Below are 17,098 nucleotides of genomic sequence, written 5' to 3'. Positions count from 1 at the left end.
CTGGCGTATTGACGACAATAAATTTATTTATTTTAAATTGAAAGAAAAACATAAAAAAGCGTTAGATATATAAGAGAAATGCAAGCTATTAAATGCGTAGTTGTAGGAGATGGGTAAGTTTAAAAAACAGGGTCAAAATACTTATTTTCGATGGAAAATTTGGACTTTTTTATTTTGAAGAAAAGTTGAATATATGCGAAAAGCAAGGGGAAATCCCCTTTAAAAGTGTTTTTATGTTAAAGAGAGAATAAATATCAGTTATTTTTCCTTTTTTTTTGGGAAAAAACACTTAAAAACTAAGGCTAACGGATTTTTTCCCTTTAGAGCAGTAGGAAAGACATGTCTATTAATAAGCTATACAACAAACACCTTTCCAAGAGAATATATACCTACAGTGTATGTTTGATGAGTCTTGTTATCAGAAACAGACTAATTATGGGCAAAGATTTGATAATTATATGGCAAATGTAATGGTTGATGGAAAACCAATTAGTTTAGGGCTTTGGGATACAGCAGGACAAGAGGATTATGATAGGTTACGTCCCCTTTCATATCCTCAAACGGATGTTTTTATTATTTGTTTTTCACTTGTTAGTCCTTCATCTTTTGAAAATGTACGAACCAAGGCAAGTTTAATTAATAGAGAAAAATTTATAATAACATATGAATTAGTGGTTTATAGAAATATCTCACCATGCACCTAATATTCCTATAATTCTAGTTGGAACTAAGCTAGATCTTCGTAATGATTGTATTGTCTTAGAGAAATTGCGAGAAAAAAGAATGGAACCTATTACATATTCACAAGGGTTGCAAATGGCAAAAGACATAAATTCAGTAAAGTAGATTTGTTGATGAAAATGTTTTTGTTTATAAACCTTCTTTAGATATTTAGAATGCTCTGCACTTACACAAAAAGGATTAAAGAATGTGTTTGATGAAGCAATTCGGTAGGGATTGTTTTATAAACATAGTATTTTGAAACTAATTTTAATAAGCGCGGTACTTATGCCTTCAGTTCAAATTCAAAAGAAACAAAAAAAATGTGTTATTCTATGATTCAACTTGAATATATTCAATTTACACATGATTTTAATAAGTTCTCAAAAACATGTAATTTTTTTCAAAAGGAGGTGTTGCCGAATTATTTCAATAATTTCATCGAAAATATAGTTTCATTTAAAATATTATATTTATTATTTTATATATTCAGATAATCCTGCTTCTAAAAGTTCATAATTTGAAATACAATAATATAATCATTCTCATATGTTCATTTGAAATATAATATTTGTCTCTTTGAATTGACGTTTCCATAATTATCTATTTTATAACAAACCATATTTTTATATATTCTCATATAAAAAGTCTGAAACTAATATATCTTTGAAAACAATTTTTAAAAAGATATAATGACAAAATTTATCAAAATTCTAACAAAAATGATACTAATGTAGATTAAATGTCGAAGACATATCAATGATCCGCTAAAAACTCACAAAAGACTCTTTAAATAGCTTTTACCAATCCATTTTATTTTTGAAAAAAAAACCACTATTTAAATTTAATTTTATAATTTGCCAAATATAATTTTTAAATATATTCAATATAAACCATTAGAAGACTATCAAATACAAATTAATAATAAACAATTTTAACACTTCCTTTCTTTAACATAGTTTTCAAAGGATCAGTCGTTATCAATTTTATCATGGCTCTCCAACACTCCGGCATATCCCAAAATTTTCTTTTTTTAACATCATTATATGTTGTGTCTAATATAATCCAGTTTAAAAAATCCACTTTTAAGGAATCTAAAAATATAAAACACGAAAAAAAAAGATGTTTTCTACCACAATTTATAAGATCTAAAATACGTCCTGGAGTTCCTACAGCTATTGTCAATCGTGTACGAGAAAGATAATTAATATGATCCTTCAATTTAATATGTTTAGCAAATAATTTAGCAACATCTCCATCCTTTGTCTTATATGAACGTAACGACCTAAAAAATATTGCATTAAACAAACATTATTTTTTTTACATTTTTCACCTTGTAATATCTGCTACTCGAAGTGCTGCCATAGCAAGAATAATTGTATGAGGACTCCCACAAGGACTTGGAATATATCTTGGATCATATCCTATTCCTTAAAAATAAATATAATGAAAATTTACCCGAGAAAAATAACCTATTTCTAGAAATTTTGACAAATGTTCAAGATTCCAGCCGCCCGTCCAACAAGTTTCAAAAAAGTATTTTTCTGTAAAAAAAAAGAAAATAAGATAATAAAAGAGATAATTCAAAATAAAATAATACCAGACATTCTCATATCTTCTAATTCTAATGAAGAATAGTTCATATATACTTCTCGAATCTTTTTTTCAACATAATCTGCCTGTATCGCTGCACTAAGAAAAGAAACAGTTTCAGGCATATAAGGCTCCTCTATAGCCCTCTTTTTAGACCTATATAGCCTCCTTTTCTCTTTTTTTTTTCGTTTTTTTTCTAAAATTATTTCTTCCGTTTCTAAGCACTCAAATGTGCTATTTTCACCCTCTGATTTCGCTGTTTTTTCTGAAACAGACATATCTATAGGTTCCTTTTATAAATACCCTATTTTTTGTCATTTTACCTCTTTAAAACCTCTTTTTATAGGAATATTTTCCCTTTCACTTTTTATGTCGTTGGCCCCAGTGCCTTACTCGACGACACAAAAAATGATAACCAGATGTATCTTATAAACATCTAATAAACCCTCAAAAGAACCCATAAATACATATGAAAACAATTTATACTTGTTAGGTCTTGTTTTTATTTGATATACGCAAAAAAACTGGATTTCTGGAGGTACCAGGCGTGTTTTTATCAACAAATATAACAATCTAATACAAATAGACAATTAACGGATAAAAGAACTAATATAGACCATATAAGCAGATGGATGAGTCCTCTGAAACTCCATATACATCGGTATAGGCGTTTTTGTCTGTAATTTTTCTTATATTTTTAGCTACGACAATTATCAAGTATTCTAGCTAATCAATCAAATAAATCATCATCAGTACTAAAGACAGCCTTTTCTGCGCGAAAAACACCAATATCAAGGGAAAGGTATGGACCAAGAACAGGACAGACACCTCATAGTATTACAAAGAACCCGCCAACACCTTATACTGCACGGGCATTACAGAAAGCAGCAACACCTCATTTACATTTGAAAAAGAAGAATGAACACCAAACGTTCCATGATACACCTAGGGATATTCTTAGAAAACTGAGTAGAGGTATTTTTTTTTAAATATATATATATTTTTAAAGAATTAATCTTAGCATTGCCATCTTATTTAGAAAAAAACAGGACAAATGATTATGGATTGGAGGATGAGTTTAGGAATATGTATGATATTGAAAATATAGAAGAATCAGAAGAGAATATGGAAGCGCCAAATATTAATATTCCGAGTTCAGAAGATGTATCAGAAGATTTTTCTCCACCTCATCTTTCAATTCCTTTAGATCAAGAACATACAGTACAATCAATAGAACTTGGTAGAAGAGCTAATATAAAACGATTAAGCGATCGGTTAAGTCTTGAAAAAGATAGTGAACATATCAGTATTTATAATGAACAAGAAGCAAATAGTACATCTTTTAATGAATTTACACTTCATGATGACGGATTGTTAAAATCTGAAAGTTTTTTTAGAGAAGAGGATTTAAAAATGAGATTTTATAGAAATGATACAATTGAGTGAGTTAAATGTATCTTGTAATGTATTTTTTAACAATTTAGGGATGATTCAACCAATTTAGAAATTTCATTTTTAACTGAAAAAAGCCCGATGATTACTGAAACAGCATCGTTTAAAGATACACTTCCAGAATTTTTACTGCCAGAATCGACAAAACCTAGTATAAAACAAACTTCAAAAACATCTGTTTCATCCAAAAAATCAAAAATACAAAAGTTCTTAATCATTTATCTCATAATTTTTACTAATAATGAGTAGAGTTTCTCGGCATGGAATTCCTTTACCATCATTACCAATGGCCTTTATTAGACAACTAGCAGCTAATTTTACAACATTAAAAATATCAAAGGATGCACTTAAAATAATATGTTCAGCATCCGACCAATTTTTCGAACAAATTTCAGAAGATTTAGATACCTTCGCAGCACATGCTGGACGAAAAACAATTGAAGATTCAGATGTTATACAACTTATGAAAAGGTAATAGCTTTGTTCAAGAAATCTTCATAATCCTTACAAACAATAGACAACGACAAATCAATGCTAAGACAACTTTATATTCTTTATTTCAGAAATATATTCCAAGAGAACTTGAATCTCAAATGCCTCCTCCGTCTAAAATATCTAAACATATAAAAAAAAAAAGGACTAAAAAAATTCAGGAAAATCTTTTGATCTGATTTGCTCTTCTAGCAATTAATGGTGATTGCGGCTGTTTAAATACACGATATAGCATGAATAATGTTGCAATAAACAAGGAATACCTATTAAATAATTCAATATTATTCAATGAAACATAACTTATGTACCATGTAAACATATATTCTAAATGTTTATTTCGTATTTGTATTTCAGCTAGTTTGCCAATGGGTTTTCCTTTAGTAGCTAAAAAAGGTGCCATAATAAAGTCATCTTAAAAAAATTATTTATGTATACATAGGAAATAATTAATACCTATCAACTGTTCTATATATATATATTCTGATTGTGTTAGTTTTGACATTTGTTCAATATCAATATAATAATATTTTTTTGATTCAGGTTCATTTTTAGGTGTAAATAAATTACTCTTTGGAGGCAAACGTATTAAACCTTGGATAGTAACTTCTTCTGAAGACTTCAATCTTTAAATTCAAAGTATTAATAAGAAAACAAATCATACCAATCCTTCTGTTCTTTTTGATTGATCAGCCATATAAGATGGAATCCAACCACGATTAATTAAACATTTACACCTATTCTTTTTAGCATTATTCTTTACAGAACATAAAAATATACTCATCTCCTATTTCTATAGGTGTAATAACATGATATCCATTTTTCCCTTCAAATAGTCGAGGTCCCACAAGTATTTCTTGATCATGTTTAAATCTTCCTGTTAATAAAACCTTTTGATATTCAAGCGAAAGTACATCAGAAAAACTTGTTTTATTAAAATATTGAATTTATATATAAAAAGACTATACTTAACATCTTTTGTTAATCTTAAAGGTTCACTAGATATTCTCTTTTCAAATTCTTTTATAAGTTGAGATTTCCATTTAAGACGATAGTATTGCCATGTACCTAATCCAAATGCCGTGATTGGAATAATGGCTAGTCTTATTAATATTATATTTTTTCGTCTCTCAAAGCAAAAATTTACTTAATAATCCTTTAATAACATATGATGAACGAGAAAATGTAGTATATGTCAAATAACGAGTACCAATTGAAAATGAATATACGTTATAAATCATAAAAAGATAAAATATATGTTTTTTTTCCAATAATAAGTAATTTATCAAATTGAAAAACTGTTTTTTTTTTTTAAATTCTTTTATCAATTTCCTCAAAAACTAATAATAAATTAATAACAAATATTAAAATATTTAAGGACATTTATAGTACTTTTAATCTTATTTTTTTCAAAAAAATGTCAATATATAATATTTTTTTGACGTAAAAGCTTGTTCAAATGCTTATCTTTCGATCTTATCTGATCTAAAAATAAATATTAATAGATTAAAATATTAGAAATATCTAAAATTTTATAGCTTTTATTCTGGAATTAGTATGTTATTTGGAAAGCTACTTTATTAGATTGTTTTTTTCAGAATATTCAAATTTTAATAAGAAATTCTATTAAATATAAATGTTAGCATCAATTTTAGAATTAAAATCATAAATTAAAAAAATAATAAATATTTTGATATAAATAATCCTAATCTAAAGTGTAAGATATTTGAAAGATTTGATTAAAAATAAATTCTATTTAATCAAAAATAATATTGATATTTATCTATTAATAAAAAATTATTTTTATTTATAGCTTTAATAAGTATTTCTTTAGATAAGAATTTTATTCTTTTTTGAACTAAATTTTTTAAGAAAATATATAAAATGACACAATCAAAAGATCCAAGAAGAGAGGATCTTATAAGAAAGTTTACACCCATTGAAGTTGAGGAAGAACTAGGCATATATATATATATATATATATTAATTTTTAATAATTAATAGACTTTACAAATATACTTGTATCCATATTAAGTTTTTCATCAATGATTTTCAAAAATAAGTAACAATTAGTTAAATTTTTATAAATAAATATTAAGAATTATAGATGGTTTGCATGGGCATCTCTTGTTGGAACTATTTCTGGTTTTTTAGATGGAAAAGCGCAAACTTCAATATCTCAAGGAAATTTAACAAATATTATGTATAATTTCATATATATTTATAAAAACATACTTATAATATAGAATGTCAGGTGTTGCGTTTGTTGTAATGTATACACCGGTATGTATAATTTTTATATTTAGTATACTAAAAATTATAGATTATTTTTCCTCAAAAGATTTCAGAATCACCAAAATAATCAATAATTAAAATAGTAATAATATAAACTTAAATATATAGTTCAATGTATAGCCAATATTTTTATATCTTTGAGCTTTGATATTAAAAATTAAAAAAAAATGAAGTTGATAATTTGTTGTAAAATTTATGTTAAATCAACTTGAATTCTATAACAATTTTTTAAAAAAATATGAAAACTATTCTTAAAATTTTTAAATCTAATTTTTCTATATATTTATAAATATAATTATATGTAATGTATTATAAAGCCAAAATCATGCAAACATAATAAAATACGATAAATATTACCAATAATTAATCATATTTATTTCTAAAAACGAACATAAACATTATGATAAATAACAATCCTATCAACTATAAATCTTTTTAAAATATTTTAAAATGTCAAAATATATCTGCATTTTACAAAATGCAACAAAACAATTTAATTGCTAATACATATATAAAAACATTGTATCAGATTTAAAGAATACTCTGATATAGATATTTAGTGTAAAGAAAAACCTTTACATTTTTTATAATAAAAATCAATATTACTTATTTTTATATGTATAATTCTTGAAAAAATATCAACTTTAAATAACAATAACATTAAAATCTTACCGTTCTTACACTCTTTCCATCTTTTTTCCATAATTTTACTTTTATAGCATCGGGTGATGCTTCTACTGTTTTTCCCCAAATATACCATTTGTATGGCAACACCCATGTTTTATACTGAAAAACATAGTATTCAATAAACTCTTTTAAAAATTCTTCTTTTTTTAAACCATCTGAAAAAATTGTCAAACTCTAAAAAAATTATTTAAATTTTACATAAAAAAAAAATTACTTGTTCTGAATGAATTCTATAAACTGCTTGGGCAAGATACTTATTAGAATCAATTTCTACTTGTGCCTGAGAAAAACTAACAAGTTTTGGAGGCTTTATCATTCGATGAAGCACCCATTTAAATCGAAGCGCTTCAGGTCGTTTTGCAATCTGAGATTTTAATGTTTTAGCATAAGCTTTGCCACATATAGAGTCTATTTCTTTAATATCCCCGCTATCTTATTGTTACAAAAATTAAAAAAATTAATCAAAATACTTTGCATAAGCTTGATTCACTTTTTCATAAAATTTTCCTATTGTTAATTGCAACTGTTTAAAATCAATTCTGACAGGCCTAATACGTTCTTCAAACAATTTTTTCCTATCTTATTGATATTCTATATATATAAATAAAATTTACAAACTGAAACCATCCCATTATCTGATGATAAAACCATCTCCATGCTAATCTTATTCTTTGACCAGGTGTTTTCCAAAAAGATGGTAAACAGCTTCTACTAGGCGCAATATAGACATCTTATTCATTACTAACAATTCTCAAAGATATATTTGACAAACCTAGCATCCCTAAATCCTCAGGAATCATCATATGTTTTTGTATCAGAGGTCGATGAATTTTTCGTTTAAAAACAAATCTCATTTCTATACATTTTTTCATGTACAACCTCACGCTATCCTCATAAATTCTAAAAGATCCACCTGTTCCTACTTTCCTAATAAAAATCATCTTTTTTATACGTTAATTACATCCAAAAATTGAGTCGTTTATATAATTTTGAAACCATTCTAAATATACCTGTTTATAGAATATAAAATACAAGAACCCTTAATTATTTAATGTAATGAAAGTGAATAATATGTTAAATATTGAATAGTTAAATTATAAAACACGGATTTTTTTGAATTAATATTAAAAAATTGTACCTTTGTGAAAAAATCGAACACCTGAATCATTAACAGAATAAAGCATTTCAAGTTGTGTATTTGTTGATTCTTCATGGTCTGATATATCTAAAAAATTATCTTTTTGTGCAGTATAATAGCCTGAACCACGGGAAATCCTAATCACACCTGTTACTTCCTTTATTTTACCACTAGGAAAATGTCGTAAACTAATAATAGAATGTGCACGATGAATAATCGCATAAGCAAAAGTAGAATAATTGATTTCAAGATCAGAAGGTCTTTTTTTAGGTGACAAAAATGCAAAATCTGAGTTTAACGTAATTACGCAATAATGAACCATCTAATAAGGTCAAAACAGTATAATTAAACAACGAATTACCTCTTGTAAGGAAGAAACAAGTAAAAGAAGGTCAGATGGTGTAAGAATCTCACTTGCTACCAAAAAGTCCACTCCCCAAAAAATCAAAGATGGCTTCATATTTGGAGACGAAACTTCCTCAATACTTGACATAATTGTAGAAAAAATACCATTTAAATTAGATTCTCCCGTCAAAGTAACATATTTCTTTGGAATATTCTTATCCTTTGAAGACCATTTATCCAAACAATGACCATATAACTTAGTCAATCCATCAATATAAATAAGATTTCCTGATAATACTTTTGATAATAAATCGAAACCCTACATTGCTTTAATATATCTTTATTTGTAATCAAAAAACTACCCATTTCTTAGAAGCAAATAACAAATCCTCAAAATCATCTAAAAATCTTACAAGAATAACTCTTTGATTATTTTCAATTGATGTTTTTATAAAATGATAAATAATAAAAGCAGGAGAAACCAAAACTGTAAAACTAACAATAATAACTGATTCTTCTGGAGGAATATTATTATTATTGAACCGAAAATATTCTGAAAAATCCATATTTTTTCAAAATAATGAAATTATATAAAATTTTGTTGCTCTAGTAACTATAATTTATCTATTATCTATCATATCAAGATAATCTAGATCTCCGGTGATTAAAGATAACGTTCGATTTATGAAAAATACAAGACAAAAATGAGCGAAGACAGCTGGATTATTGAGCTTCTTAAGAAAGAAGCAGAAGAGAAGGAAATAGAATATAAACGTATTGGAATTAAAGCTTTTCTTAAAAAAAAAAGGTAAAAGAATGAAAAGGATATAATAATATTAAATTAAATGTTTTATAGATCAGGTCCTATATCACGAGGATTAAATAAAGAATTTTTGACAAGAATAATTAAAGATACAGATGCACATAATGATGCACTTATTCGTAAAGAAATGTATCAGGCAAAAAAACGTTTACAGGAACTTTATCGTTGTAATTCTAGTCACGATAGAGTGATTAAGGAAAATAAAGAGGTATTTATAAGCTATAAGGGCTATATGAGGAATATATTTGATTCTATTATATTTATTAGGTCGGAAAATCAATAACAAAAGGAAGAAAAAAGTGTTTTAAAGTGAATTTATCAGATAATAATGATTCAGAAAAAAAAAACCAACAAGAAAAAAAATTTTTATCAAATAAGGAAAAATCGCCGTCAATCGGACCTGAGTATCCTTTAATATCAAGGGAGGGGAATGATGATGGTTTTTATTCGTCAGGAAAATCAATGCTTGATACACATTTTGACCCAAATTATAATCCAAGACTTGACGTTGCAATTTCTTCAAATGAAAATAATGACTTGGATAAAGAATTTGAAACTATGGGGAATAGTCCACTATGGAAGAAATTAGTGTCTCGAAATTTGCTACAAACTGACTTTTCTCAAAAGATAATTTCAGAAATGAAACACGAAGAATCGTTTCCTGTTTATAGTAAAGGATTAAGAGAATGGGATAGAGGAAAGGTAGTCTGGGAAGATGGGAGCATTGGACTAGAGGCTGTTGGCTGGCCTAAAACATAATAAGTGGAAGAAAAATTATGCTTCTATTATATTAGTTTCTATAGCAACACACGCCATGGCAACCATTGTTGTTAAACAAATGGTTAATCTTACAAATGCTTTCAAAGAATCAAAAGAAAATAATATGGATCTTTTAAATATACAAAAGTAATAAATATTTTCTATAAGAAATTTGCTAATTATTTAAAGAGCTATTTCATCTTTTATATCAACAAAACTTTTTATACACTCTCAAAAACAAGATTATATTAGAAAAACAAATTCAGCAATTACAACATCTAGTCAGCAATCAGATCTAGATAAAATCTCAAATCTACAAATAATGGAAATAAACGAGAATGTTCCAAGTCCAAATATGGTGGAATCAGACTTGAAATATTTCAAAGTAAGCAATTTATATATTTTTTTGATTATTTTAATATACTAAGGAGCTATTTTCAAAATTAAAATTTTCATATATTGAACAAGAAACAAAAGAGTAAATGTGGTTTTTTTGAAGAAGTTTTAATTGACAATATATTAGACGATATCTTCGAGCAATTTTAGATGATCCCATTTTAGTTATTGAAAATAAAGATAATCTTGAACTTGGTGAATAAATTTTCTTAGGAAAATCTAAAATTAAATATTATAGAAAAAAAAAATATGGAGCTTAAATCTCTGTTAAAAAATACAAAAGAAAGTCTTAATGCAACATGTCAAAATCTTGAACAAACCATTTCCAAAGTTTGCAATGGTATATTATTTATAAAAACAAAAATAAAGATGCTCAGATTTATAGAATATGAAATAATGATTCAACAAGCTCTTGAAGCAAGTGATATGCTAAAAGAGATCGAGAAAATGGAAGCAGAAATTGAAGAATTAAAAGATAATGAACAAAATGCAGAACAAGTATATCCAAACAGGCATAGAGGAATTGACTTATTTTTATTAGAACCTTTCTCTTAAAGATTCTCTTTCTCTTTTGTCATCACAAACAGCAAAATCAATCAAGTTAAAAAAAGATATAAAAAATTACCAAACTATCTATCAACATAAAAAAAAACAACTAGAAGAAGCTACAGAAGAGATAAGAAAAAGCGAAAATGAAAAACAATCCTGTGAAACTTTTGCAAAAGAGGCTCTTCATACCAGAAACACCTTTAGTACAGATAATAGATATAAAAAAGAACAAACATGTCTATGGTATAATTTCTATAAATACATTTTCCTTTTTATTGACTATGCAGGTACCAATCCTTATTGGATCTTCAAACATCTTTGTTTGAAATAAAAAATCTTAAACAAGATAATACAAAAGAACATATCTATTTTACACTCAAAACACATACGGGCGACATAAATATTCATATCTGTTTTAAAGATGGTCGATTTCATGATATTTATGTATGTTTCATTTTTTCGTTTTCTTCATTAACTATTATAGACCGATCCTCCTGTTCATACGAAAGATATCCTTATGGAAGCAAAAAAAAGAAACGATCCGCTCTTTCTTATCAACAATATTCTATCAAAAGCATAATCTATTAATAGCTTTATATTTCTTTTTTTCATTTTTTTTTACATATACATGGTTCGATTTAAATCTCGTTATATTGTATTTCAAATTTTTCAAGAAAACCAACTTATATCTACTCTTTTTAACACAAACTGGACTGAACACAAGCCTTTTATTCCAATTAAATTGTCAGACAAATTAACAACCTTAACATCTCATAATTTATTAAATTTAATTAAAGAACATGTTTATCTTAATTTTGGTGATTGGGGACAAGGGCTGATTGCAGCAAGTTTGAATAGTAAAGAAGAATATAGCATCTATATATATATTAATAAATCTGTTTAGTCAAATATTATTCTCCAGCAACACATACAGGCATTATTCGTGTATCACGGCAACATTATAGACTTGTATGGGCAGTACTAACATTTATAAAAACAATTCAAGACCAGCCAATATTAATACGTGTTTTAAGAATAAATGGAACAATAAAAAAAGCGAAGATGTTTTTGATTCAACGTAATCAAGATTTGTTAATTAAAGAAAAGTTTAGAAAAAATATTTAATATATTATACAAAATACAAATTATAGCAATTTCTCAGCAGAAACATACTTGAGGGCTTATTGATAGAAAAGAAGTTGAATAAAAGTTAGATAATTTATATTTAAATTTTAATATATTTTATAATTTACGACACGCCATTTATCCGACTGGCTCTCCGTCTTCCCCAGTTACGAGGTTGATGCCTAAATAAAAAAGTTAAACATATCTTTAAACAATGATCCTACTTAAGAAAAGCACCGACAGCACCTAAATATCCTTCATGTCTTAAAAAATAAGCTTTTTTTGTTCCTCCTGACCAAAAACGTATAGCATATGAGAGCGTATGCATAGTAAGAGGATGTCCTAAGATATAAGTATTTAAAAAGCCATATTGATGAAAGAGACCTCTTATGTATGTTCCTCCAAAATAAATTGTTTCAAGTTCATGAATCCGAGCCTGCAAATATGCTATTTGTCCAATGTTATTACTAATAGCGTATAATAAGCTTTTAGCAATATCTTCTGAACGAAAACATGACTGAAAATCTTGGATCGTATCGTATTTTTTAGTTAGTTTTTTTTGAAACACTTTACCGAATGTGCTTGCAATAGTTGTTGACTTTAAAGACATTTTTTCATAATTTGTGCCATAAATATCACCAACCAGCATGTCTACAACAGTATTGTCTCCTGATTTAGACATCTCTAACATTTCTAATATCTTAGAAATTAGATCTTAATCTTTAAACACAGACCATCAAATGTTTTTGCATTTGTTAATATAGACATCAAGCCCCATAAGGTTCCACCACCTAACTAGATATATCTTATTAATAAAAAGAACAAATATAGCTTAAAACTTACCGATGATCCCCCAATACGTTCAAATTTTTCTGGTCCTGATACTTTAATCATACTTACACCACTTCCAATATTACAAAGCTTCTTCATTAGCTAGTAAACAATAATTTACAGAAACCTACAAGGTATGGATAGATATTTGGCAATGGTTCACAAAATTTCATCGGCCCACTTTCAGAATATGTAAACACTTCATCTGAAATTTCTGTAATAAAAAAGTCCAAGCCAACAATCAAACATTCCATCTCATCTTCACGAATAATTTCTACTCCTAATTCATCTCGAAGTCGATCATAATACTTAAATGCACCACCTCCAGTGGCCATAACACACATAGCTGGTCCTTCCAACCTACTACGCTCATACTGCCGACACAAAAATGAAAGAAACGAAATGCATTCATCAATATTCTTTGTTTCAAAGCGAGTGAAGTTAAACCGACTCCCACCTTCAATATCTTTTGTAATATAGACAACTTTGGCTAAAGACCCACCAACCTAGACCCATATTTCATTAAATTAAAGCAAAAAAAACCCAGTAAAAAACTAACATCTACTGCAATATGTGAAACTTCTTCTTTATGATGCGGAAGAGCTATTTCCCGAGTTTTTCCAGGAGTTGTTTCAGCAACAATTCTTGCACCTGTCAAAATCAGTCTTTTTTTCACGGAAAAAAAGGTTATATAAGTAAACCTTGAAGGTTAATATGAACAGAGAGTGTTTTCAGTACAGTATCCATTGGATTTTGGGCGTTAAGTGCCCGTTTCCAGTGGCAGTACTTTTAGAGCGGTGATTTACTGTCGTTACAGACAACCTCATCGAAAAAACAGGTGGTAAAAAGGCTTGGAATATCCACCAAAGTGTCGGAAAAAAGACGCAAGAAAAAGCAGGAAAGCTAGAATATATAAAGAAGAATCCATATTTCTATTTTTTTCTCTTTTTGAACGGCAAAAATTGGCTAATTTTTGGAATAAATATTAATCTTAAAAGGAATACCTTTAAATAAATAGAAAATCCAGGGAATATAGACTAAAAAGATAAATATCTCTATATTTATTACTCATTATTCAAAATATTTGAAGAGAATCTTGAAAAAGCGCTTTTTTATCTTGATATTTGGATTGAAACAATTAATTTTGATTTAAACGTGTCTTTATACAGCTCAAGCGCTGATATTTTGGAATATCTTATATTATTTAATGCCTATACTTTAATTTTAAATTAATAAATTGGTTCATTATGGCTTCAGATCCTAATTTTATGCCTATGAACATTTATGCCACTACAGGGCGAAACAGACGGGAGGAACGCTGGCGTCAGAAGCAATTAGAAGAAGGAAGAAAGGCAGGGACGATTGATCCAGAATTGGATGCAGATGGAAAACAAGTGAATCCGCATATTCCTCGTTAAGCTTATATATATAAGGGTAATAAGAGATTAATTATATTTAGAATTTATTTCCAAAGCACCATGGTACATTGATGAGACAGAAGGAAAGGTGTCTTTACGTCATCAGCGATTAAGGCAGGATTATACAACAGAAACAGATCAAAGTACAGTTTTTCTTCGTGGCCAAAGAGCTGTATGTTTAATTAACTTAATTAAAAGGAATAGTCTTTAAAAAAGTGCATAGGGACCAGCAGCAACAAAGTTTCGGAAAGGAGCGTGTGAAAATTGCGGTGCAATGACACATAAGACCAAAGAATGCATGGAAAGACCTCGAAAATTGGGTGCTCGATGGACAGGTAAAGATATTCAAGCAGATGAAGTGATTTACCAAGCAAATATGACATGGGATTCGAAAAGAGACAGGTGGAATGGCTATGATCCTCGTGAGCACCAGAAAATAGTGGAAGAGTATGAAAAAGTCGAAAAAGCACAAGAAAAGGCAAGAAATAGAAAAATAGAAAATATTTCAGAAGATGGATATGCAGCAAAAGATGATGATAAATATGCAGATGAAGCGAATATGCCAGGCCAAAAATTTGATCCACATAGTCGTATAAGTACACGAAATTTAAGGTATGGGTTACTTTATATTAATTTTATTACTAAAAAAAACAAGAATTCGAGAAGATACAGCAAAATATTTATTAAATCTAACAGAAACATCAGTTAATTATGATCCAAAGACTAGGTCTATGAGAGATGATCCAAATAAAATTTCTCGAGATAACAGATTAATGGCTAACAATGAATTTGAGCGTTCATCAGGCGAAGCAGCTGAATTTGAAAAATTGCAAGTTTTTGCATGGCAAGCGGAAGAAAGAGGGAAGAATATCCACCTTCAAGCCAACCCGACACAGGGTGCTTTATACCACAAACAACATAAAGAAGAAATGAATGAAGCAAAAATTCATTCTAGAAAAAATATCATAGCAAAATATGGAGGCGAAGAGCATTTTAATATTCCTTCTAAAGAACTACTATATGCACAAACAGAATATTATGTGGAATATTCAAAAGACGGAAAAGTAATTAAAGGTCAAGAAAAAAAGATATCTCGATCCAATTATCCTGAAGATATACTCGTAAATAATCATACCCAAATCTTTGGTTCATGGTGGCATGAAGGTCAGTGGGGATATGCTTGTTGTCATCAGTAAGTTATACTATAATTCATATATTTTTATTTATTTTTCAAAGATTTTTTAAAAATTCATACTGTACTGGTGAAGTGACTCTTTCAGAACATCATAATTTTAAAAATATGCAAAATAATCTGCAAAATAATACAGAAAACGAAATACTAAATGAGAAAAAACAAGATTTGTCGGCAAATAAAAGGAAACACGAATAAAAAAGTATATAACATTAGAAAAAAATAACAGAAAACAATATATACATTATTAATATAATGAATAAATAAGAAAAAATTAAAATAAATTTAGAAAATCACGCAAAAAAGTTTTTTTATTCCTCTTCCTCTGCAGTATCTATTTCTGCTTTAGCAGAAAGTTTTTTACGCCGTGTCCGACCAGGCCGTCCACCACTTGATCTATTAGTAACATTTTAATATAAATAAAAAAATACCCAAATGGTGAATTAAGAGCAAAATCAATATGTTTTTGAGAATCCAATCGTACCAAAAAAGATGGAACATTAACAATTTGTTTCCCCACACTATAAATGTTAAAAAATAAAAAAAATAAGACAATCTGTACCGAATATGACGTTGACGAATAAGGACACGTGCATGATGAATACTTTTTGCAAGGCCAAGCTTAAACACCTGTGTTTGAAGTCGTCGTTCAAGGAAATCCTCAATACGCAATGCCAATACATAATCTAATTTTCTTTTTGTTTCATCCAAAACACCTATCCGTACAAGTCGACGAATTAAAGCATTACCTTCAAAAAGTCTTCGAGGGTCCTTATCATCAAGTGTCAATAATTCCCGTGCTGCTCGGCGAATTTTTGAAAGAATTAAAAGATTTCTCCAAATTTCTTGCTTATTTCTCAACCCATATTCCCCACAAAGCCGAAGTTCTGCATCCAAACGGGCAGATTCAAAAGGACGCCGAGGAACTATGCATCACATTAGACTCCTTAAGTTCCAGCAACTTTATTAATTTTCAAATTGATTATTAGGCAAAAAATACCCTAAATAAGCAAAATCTATCATACCTTTGTAGGTTTTTCTATAATTTCTAAAGGCGCGAGGCATCTATTATGTATACTAATATAAAAAATACGTTTCTTCCGTTTATTTAAGCAACTGCTCCTTTCAAAAAAAGTTCTGTACAAAAACCACTGAAAGTTGTGCTTTGTTTCAAAAAAAAAAAAAAAACAGCTGAACCAACAATACAATACACAATATATTTATTAAAAAATAGGCAAATATAGCAGGATTCCTCTAAGAAAATACCCTTTTTCCTAGAAAATTTC

At 28.0% G+C, this 17,098-nt stretch overlaps 13 protein-coding genes across 13 annotated transcripts; 7 read left to right on the top strand and 6 right to left on the bottom strand.

Annotated features, from left to right (window-relative positions):
* Window positions 1-19: 19 nt before the first annotated feature.
* On the top strand, window positions 20-1,086 carry PNEG_02291 (hypothetical protein). Its single transcript, XM_007876094.1, has 5 exons — window positions 20-396; window positions 446-626; window positions 673-842; window positions 888-950; window positions 999-1,086. The coding sequence occupies exons 2-5, from the start codon at window positions 459-461 to the stop codon at window positions 1,057-1,059; spliced, it is 462 nt and encodes a 153-aa protein (XP_007874285.1). The 5' UTR covers window positions 20-396; window positions 446-458; the 3' UTR covers window positions 1,060-1,086.
* Window positions 1,087-1,532: 446 nt separating this feature from the next.
* Window positions 1,533-2,667, bottom strand: PNEG_02290 (hypothetical protein). Its single transcript, XM_007876093.1, has 5 exons — window positions 2,321-2,667; window positions 2,193-2,264; window positions 2,054-2,150; window positions 1,854-2,005; window positions 1,533-1,814 (listed from the first exon to the last, which is right to left on the bottom strand). The coding sequence occupies exons 1-5, from the start codon at window positions 2,589-2,591 to the stop codon at window positions 1,639-1,641; spliced, it is 768 nt and encodes a 255-aa protein (XP_007874284.1). The 5' UTR covers window positions 2,592-2,667; the 3' UTR covers window positions 1,533-1,638.
* A 274-nt stretch (window positions 2,668-2,941) lies between these two features.
* PNEG_02289 (hypothetical protein) lies at window positions 2,942-4,240 on the top strand (the record flags this gene model as incomplete). The annotated part of the gene is made up of 5 exons (XM_007876092.1): window positions 2,942-2,974; window positions 3,015-3,288; window positions 3,335-3,755; window positions 3,798-3,971; window positions 4,015-4,240. 5 exons carry the CDS (start codon window positions 2,942-2,944, stop codon window positions 4,238-4,240), a joined length of 1,128 nt encoding a protein of 375 aa, XP_007874283.1.
* PNEG_02288 (hypothetical protein) lies at window positions 3,609-5,504 on the bottom strand. The gene is made up of 7 exons (XM_007876091.1): window positions 5,402-5,504; window positions 5,223-5,352; window positions 5,035-5,178; window positions 4,919-4,991; window positions 4,711-4,873; window positions 4,566-4,668; window positions 3,609-4,520 (listed from the first exon to the last, which is right to left on the bottom strand). The coding sequence occupies exons 1-7, from the start codon at window positions 5,493-5,495 to the stop codon at window positions 4,415-4,417; spliced, it is 813 nt and encodes a 270-aa protein (XP_007874282.1). The 5' UTR covers window positions 5,496-5,504; the 3' UTR covers window positions 3,609-4,414.
* Window positions 5,505-6,138: 634 nt separating this feature from the next.
* On the top strand, window positions 6,139-6,629 carry PNEG_02287 (hypothetical protein; the record flags this gene model as incomplete). Its single annotated transcript, XM_007876090.1, has 5 exons — window positions 6,139-6,214; window positions 6,259-6,316; window positions 6,362-6,457; window positions 6,501-6,537; window positions 6,578-6,629. The coding sequence occupies 5 exons, from the start codon at window positions 6,139-6,141 to the stop codon at window positions 6,614-6,616; spliced, it is 306 nt and encodes a 101-aa protein (XP_007874281.1). The 3' UTR covers window positions 6,617-6,629.
* A 580-nt stretch (window positions 6,630-7,209) lies between these two features.
* Window positions 7,210-8,236, bottom strand: PNEG_04324 (hypothetical protein; the record flags this gene model as incomplete). Its single annotated transcript, XM_007876089.2, has 6 exons — window positions 7,210-7,410; window positions 7,451-7,664; window positions 7,707-7,811; window positions 7,855-7,966; window positions 8,009-8,163; window positions 8,198-8,236. Coding segments are annotated over 6 exons (826 nt in total), but the record flags the coding sequence as incomplete, so codon positions are not given.
* A 108-nt stretch (window positions 8,237-8,344) lies between these two features.
* PNEG_04323 (hypothetical protein) lies at window positions 8,345-9,285 on the bottom strand (the record flags this gene model as incomplete). The annotated part of the gene is made up of 3 exons (XM_019757836.1): window positions 8,345-8,696; window positions 8,736-9,038; window positions 9,082-9,285. 3 exons carry the CDS (start codon window positions 9,283-9,285, stop codon window positions 8,361-8,363), a joined length of 843 nt encoding a protein of 280 aa, XP_019613342.1. The 3' UTR covers window positions 8,345-8,360.
* Window positions 9,286-9,423: 138 nt separating this feature from the next.
* Window positions 9,424-10,301, top strand: PNEG_02285 (hypothetical protein; the record flags this gene model as incomplete). The annotated part of the gene is made up of 3 exons (XM_007876088.1): window positions 9,424-9,527; window positions 9,576-9,750; window positions 9,810-10,301. 3 exons carry the CDS (start codon window positions 9,424-9,426, stop codon window positions 10,299-10,301), a joined length of 771 nt encoding a protein of 256 aa, XP_007874279.1.
* A 55-nt stretch (window positions 10,302-10,356) lies between these two features.
* On the top strand, window positions 10,357-11,826 carry PNEG_02284 (hypothetical protein; the record flags this gene model as incomplete). Its single annotated transcript, XM_007876087.1, has 9 exons — window positions 10,357-10,448; window positions 10,491-10,686; window positions 10,730-10,779; window positions 10,825-10,892; window positions 10,936-11,037; window positions 11,083-11,195; window positions 11,239-11,489; window positions 11,534-11,690; window positions 11,731-11,826. 9 exons carry the CDS (start codon window positions 10,357-10,359, stop codon window positions 11,824-11,826), a joined length of 1,125 nt encoding a protein of 374 aa, XP_007874278.1.
* Window positions 11,827-11,874: 48 nt separating this feature from the next.
* PNEG_02283 (hypothetical protein) lies at window positions 11,875-13,158 on the top strand (the record flags this gene model as incomplete). Its single annotated transcript, XM_007876086.1, has 2 exons — window positions 11,875-12,103; window positions 12,151-13,158. 2 exons carry the CDS (start codon window positions 11,875-11,877, stop codon window positions 12,369-12,371), a joined length of 450 nt encoding a protein of 149 aa, XP_007874277.1. The 3' UTR covers window positions 12,372-13,158.
* Window positions 12,433-13,982, bottom strand: PNEG_02282 (pantothenate kinase). Its single transcript, XM_007876085.1, has 8 exons — window positions 13,904-13,982; window positions 13,762-13,853; window positions 13,334-13,708; window positions 13,215-13,292; window positions 13,106-13,166; window positions 12,756-13,064; window positions 12,596-12,713; window positions 12,433-12,553 (listed from the first exon to the last, which is right to left on the bottom strand). Exons 1-8 carry the CDS (start codon window positions 13,947-13,949, stop codon window positions 12,496-12,498), a joined length of 1,137 nt encoding a protein of 378 aa, XP_007874276.1. The 5' UTR covers window positions 13,950-13,982; the 3' UTR covers window positions 12,433-12,495.
* Window positions 13,983-14,345: 363 nt separating this feature from the next.
* PNEG_02281 (hypothetical protein) lies at window positions 14,346-16,084 on the top strand. The gene is made up of 5 exons (XM_007876084.1): window positions 14,346-14,615; window positions 14,662-14,792; window positions 14,844-15,232; window positions 15,276-15,812; window positions 15,857-16,084. Exons 1-5 carry the CDS (start codon window positions 14,450-14,452, stop codon window positions 16,008-16,010), a joined length of 1,377 nt encoding a protein of 458 aa, XP_007874275.1. The 5' UTR covers window positions 14,346-14,449; the 3' UTR covers window positions 16,011-16,084.
* A 23-nt stretch (window positions 16,085-16,107) lies between these two features.
* PNEG_02280 (40S ribosomal protein S9) lies at window positions 16,108-16,879 on the bottom strand (the record flags this gene model as incomplete). Its single annotated transcript, XM_007876083.1, has 4 exons — window positions 16,108-16,202; window positions 16,244-16,333; window positions 16,375-16,738; window positions 16,838-16,879. Coding segments are annotated over 4 exons (575 nt in total), but the record flags the coding sequence as incomplete, so codon positions are not given.
* Between the last annotated feature and the right edge of the window lie 219 nt (window positions 16,880-17,098).

This window comes from Pneumocystis murina, assembly GCF_000349005.2.
Source record: "Pneumocystis murina B123 chromosome Unknown supercont1.13, whole genome shotgun sequence".
In the NCBI taxonomy this organism is placed as follows: domain Eukaryota; kingdom Fungi; phylum Ascomycota; class Pneumocystomycetes; order Pneumocystales; family Pneumocystaceae; genus Pneumocystis; species Pneumocystis murina.
Note: the sequence above shows the minus strand (reverse complement) of the source record. Positions and strands in the feature narration are given on the sequence as shown.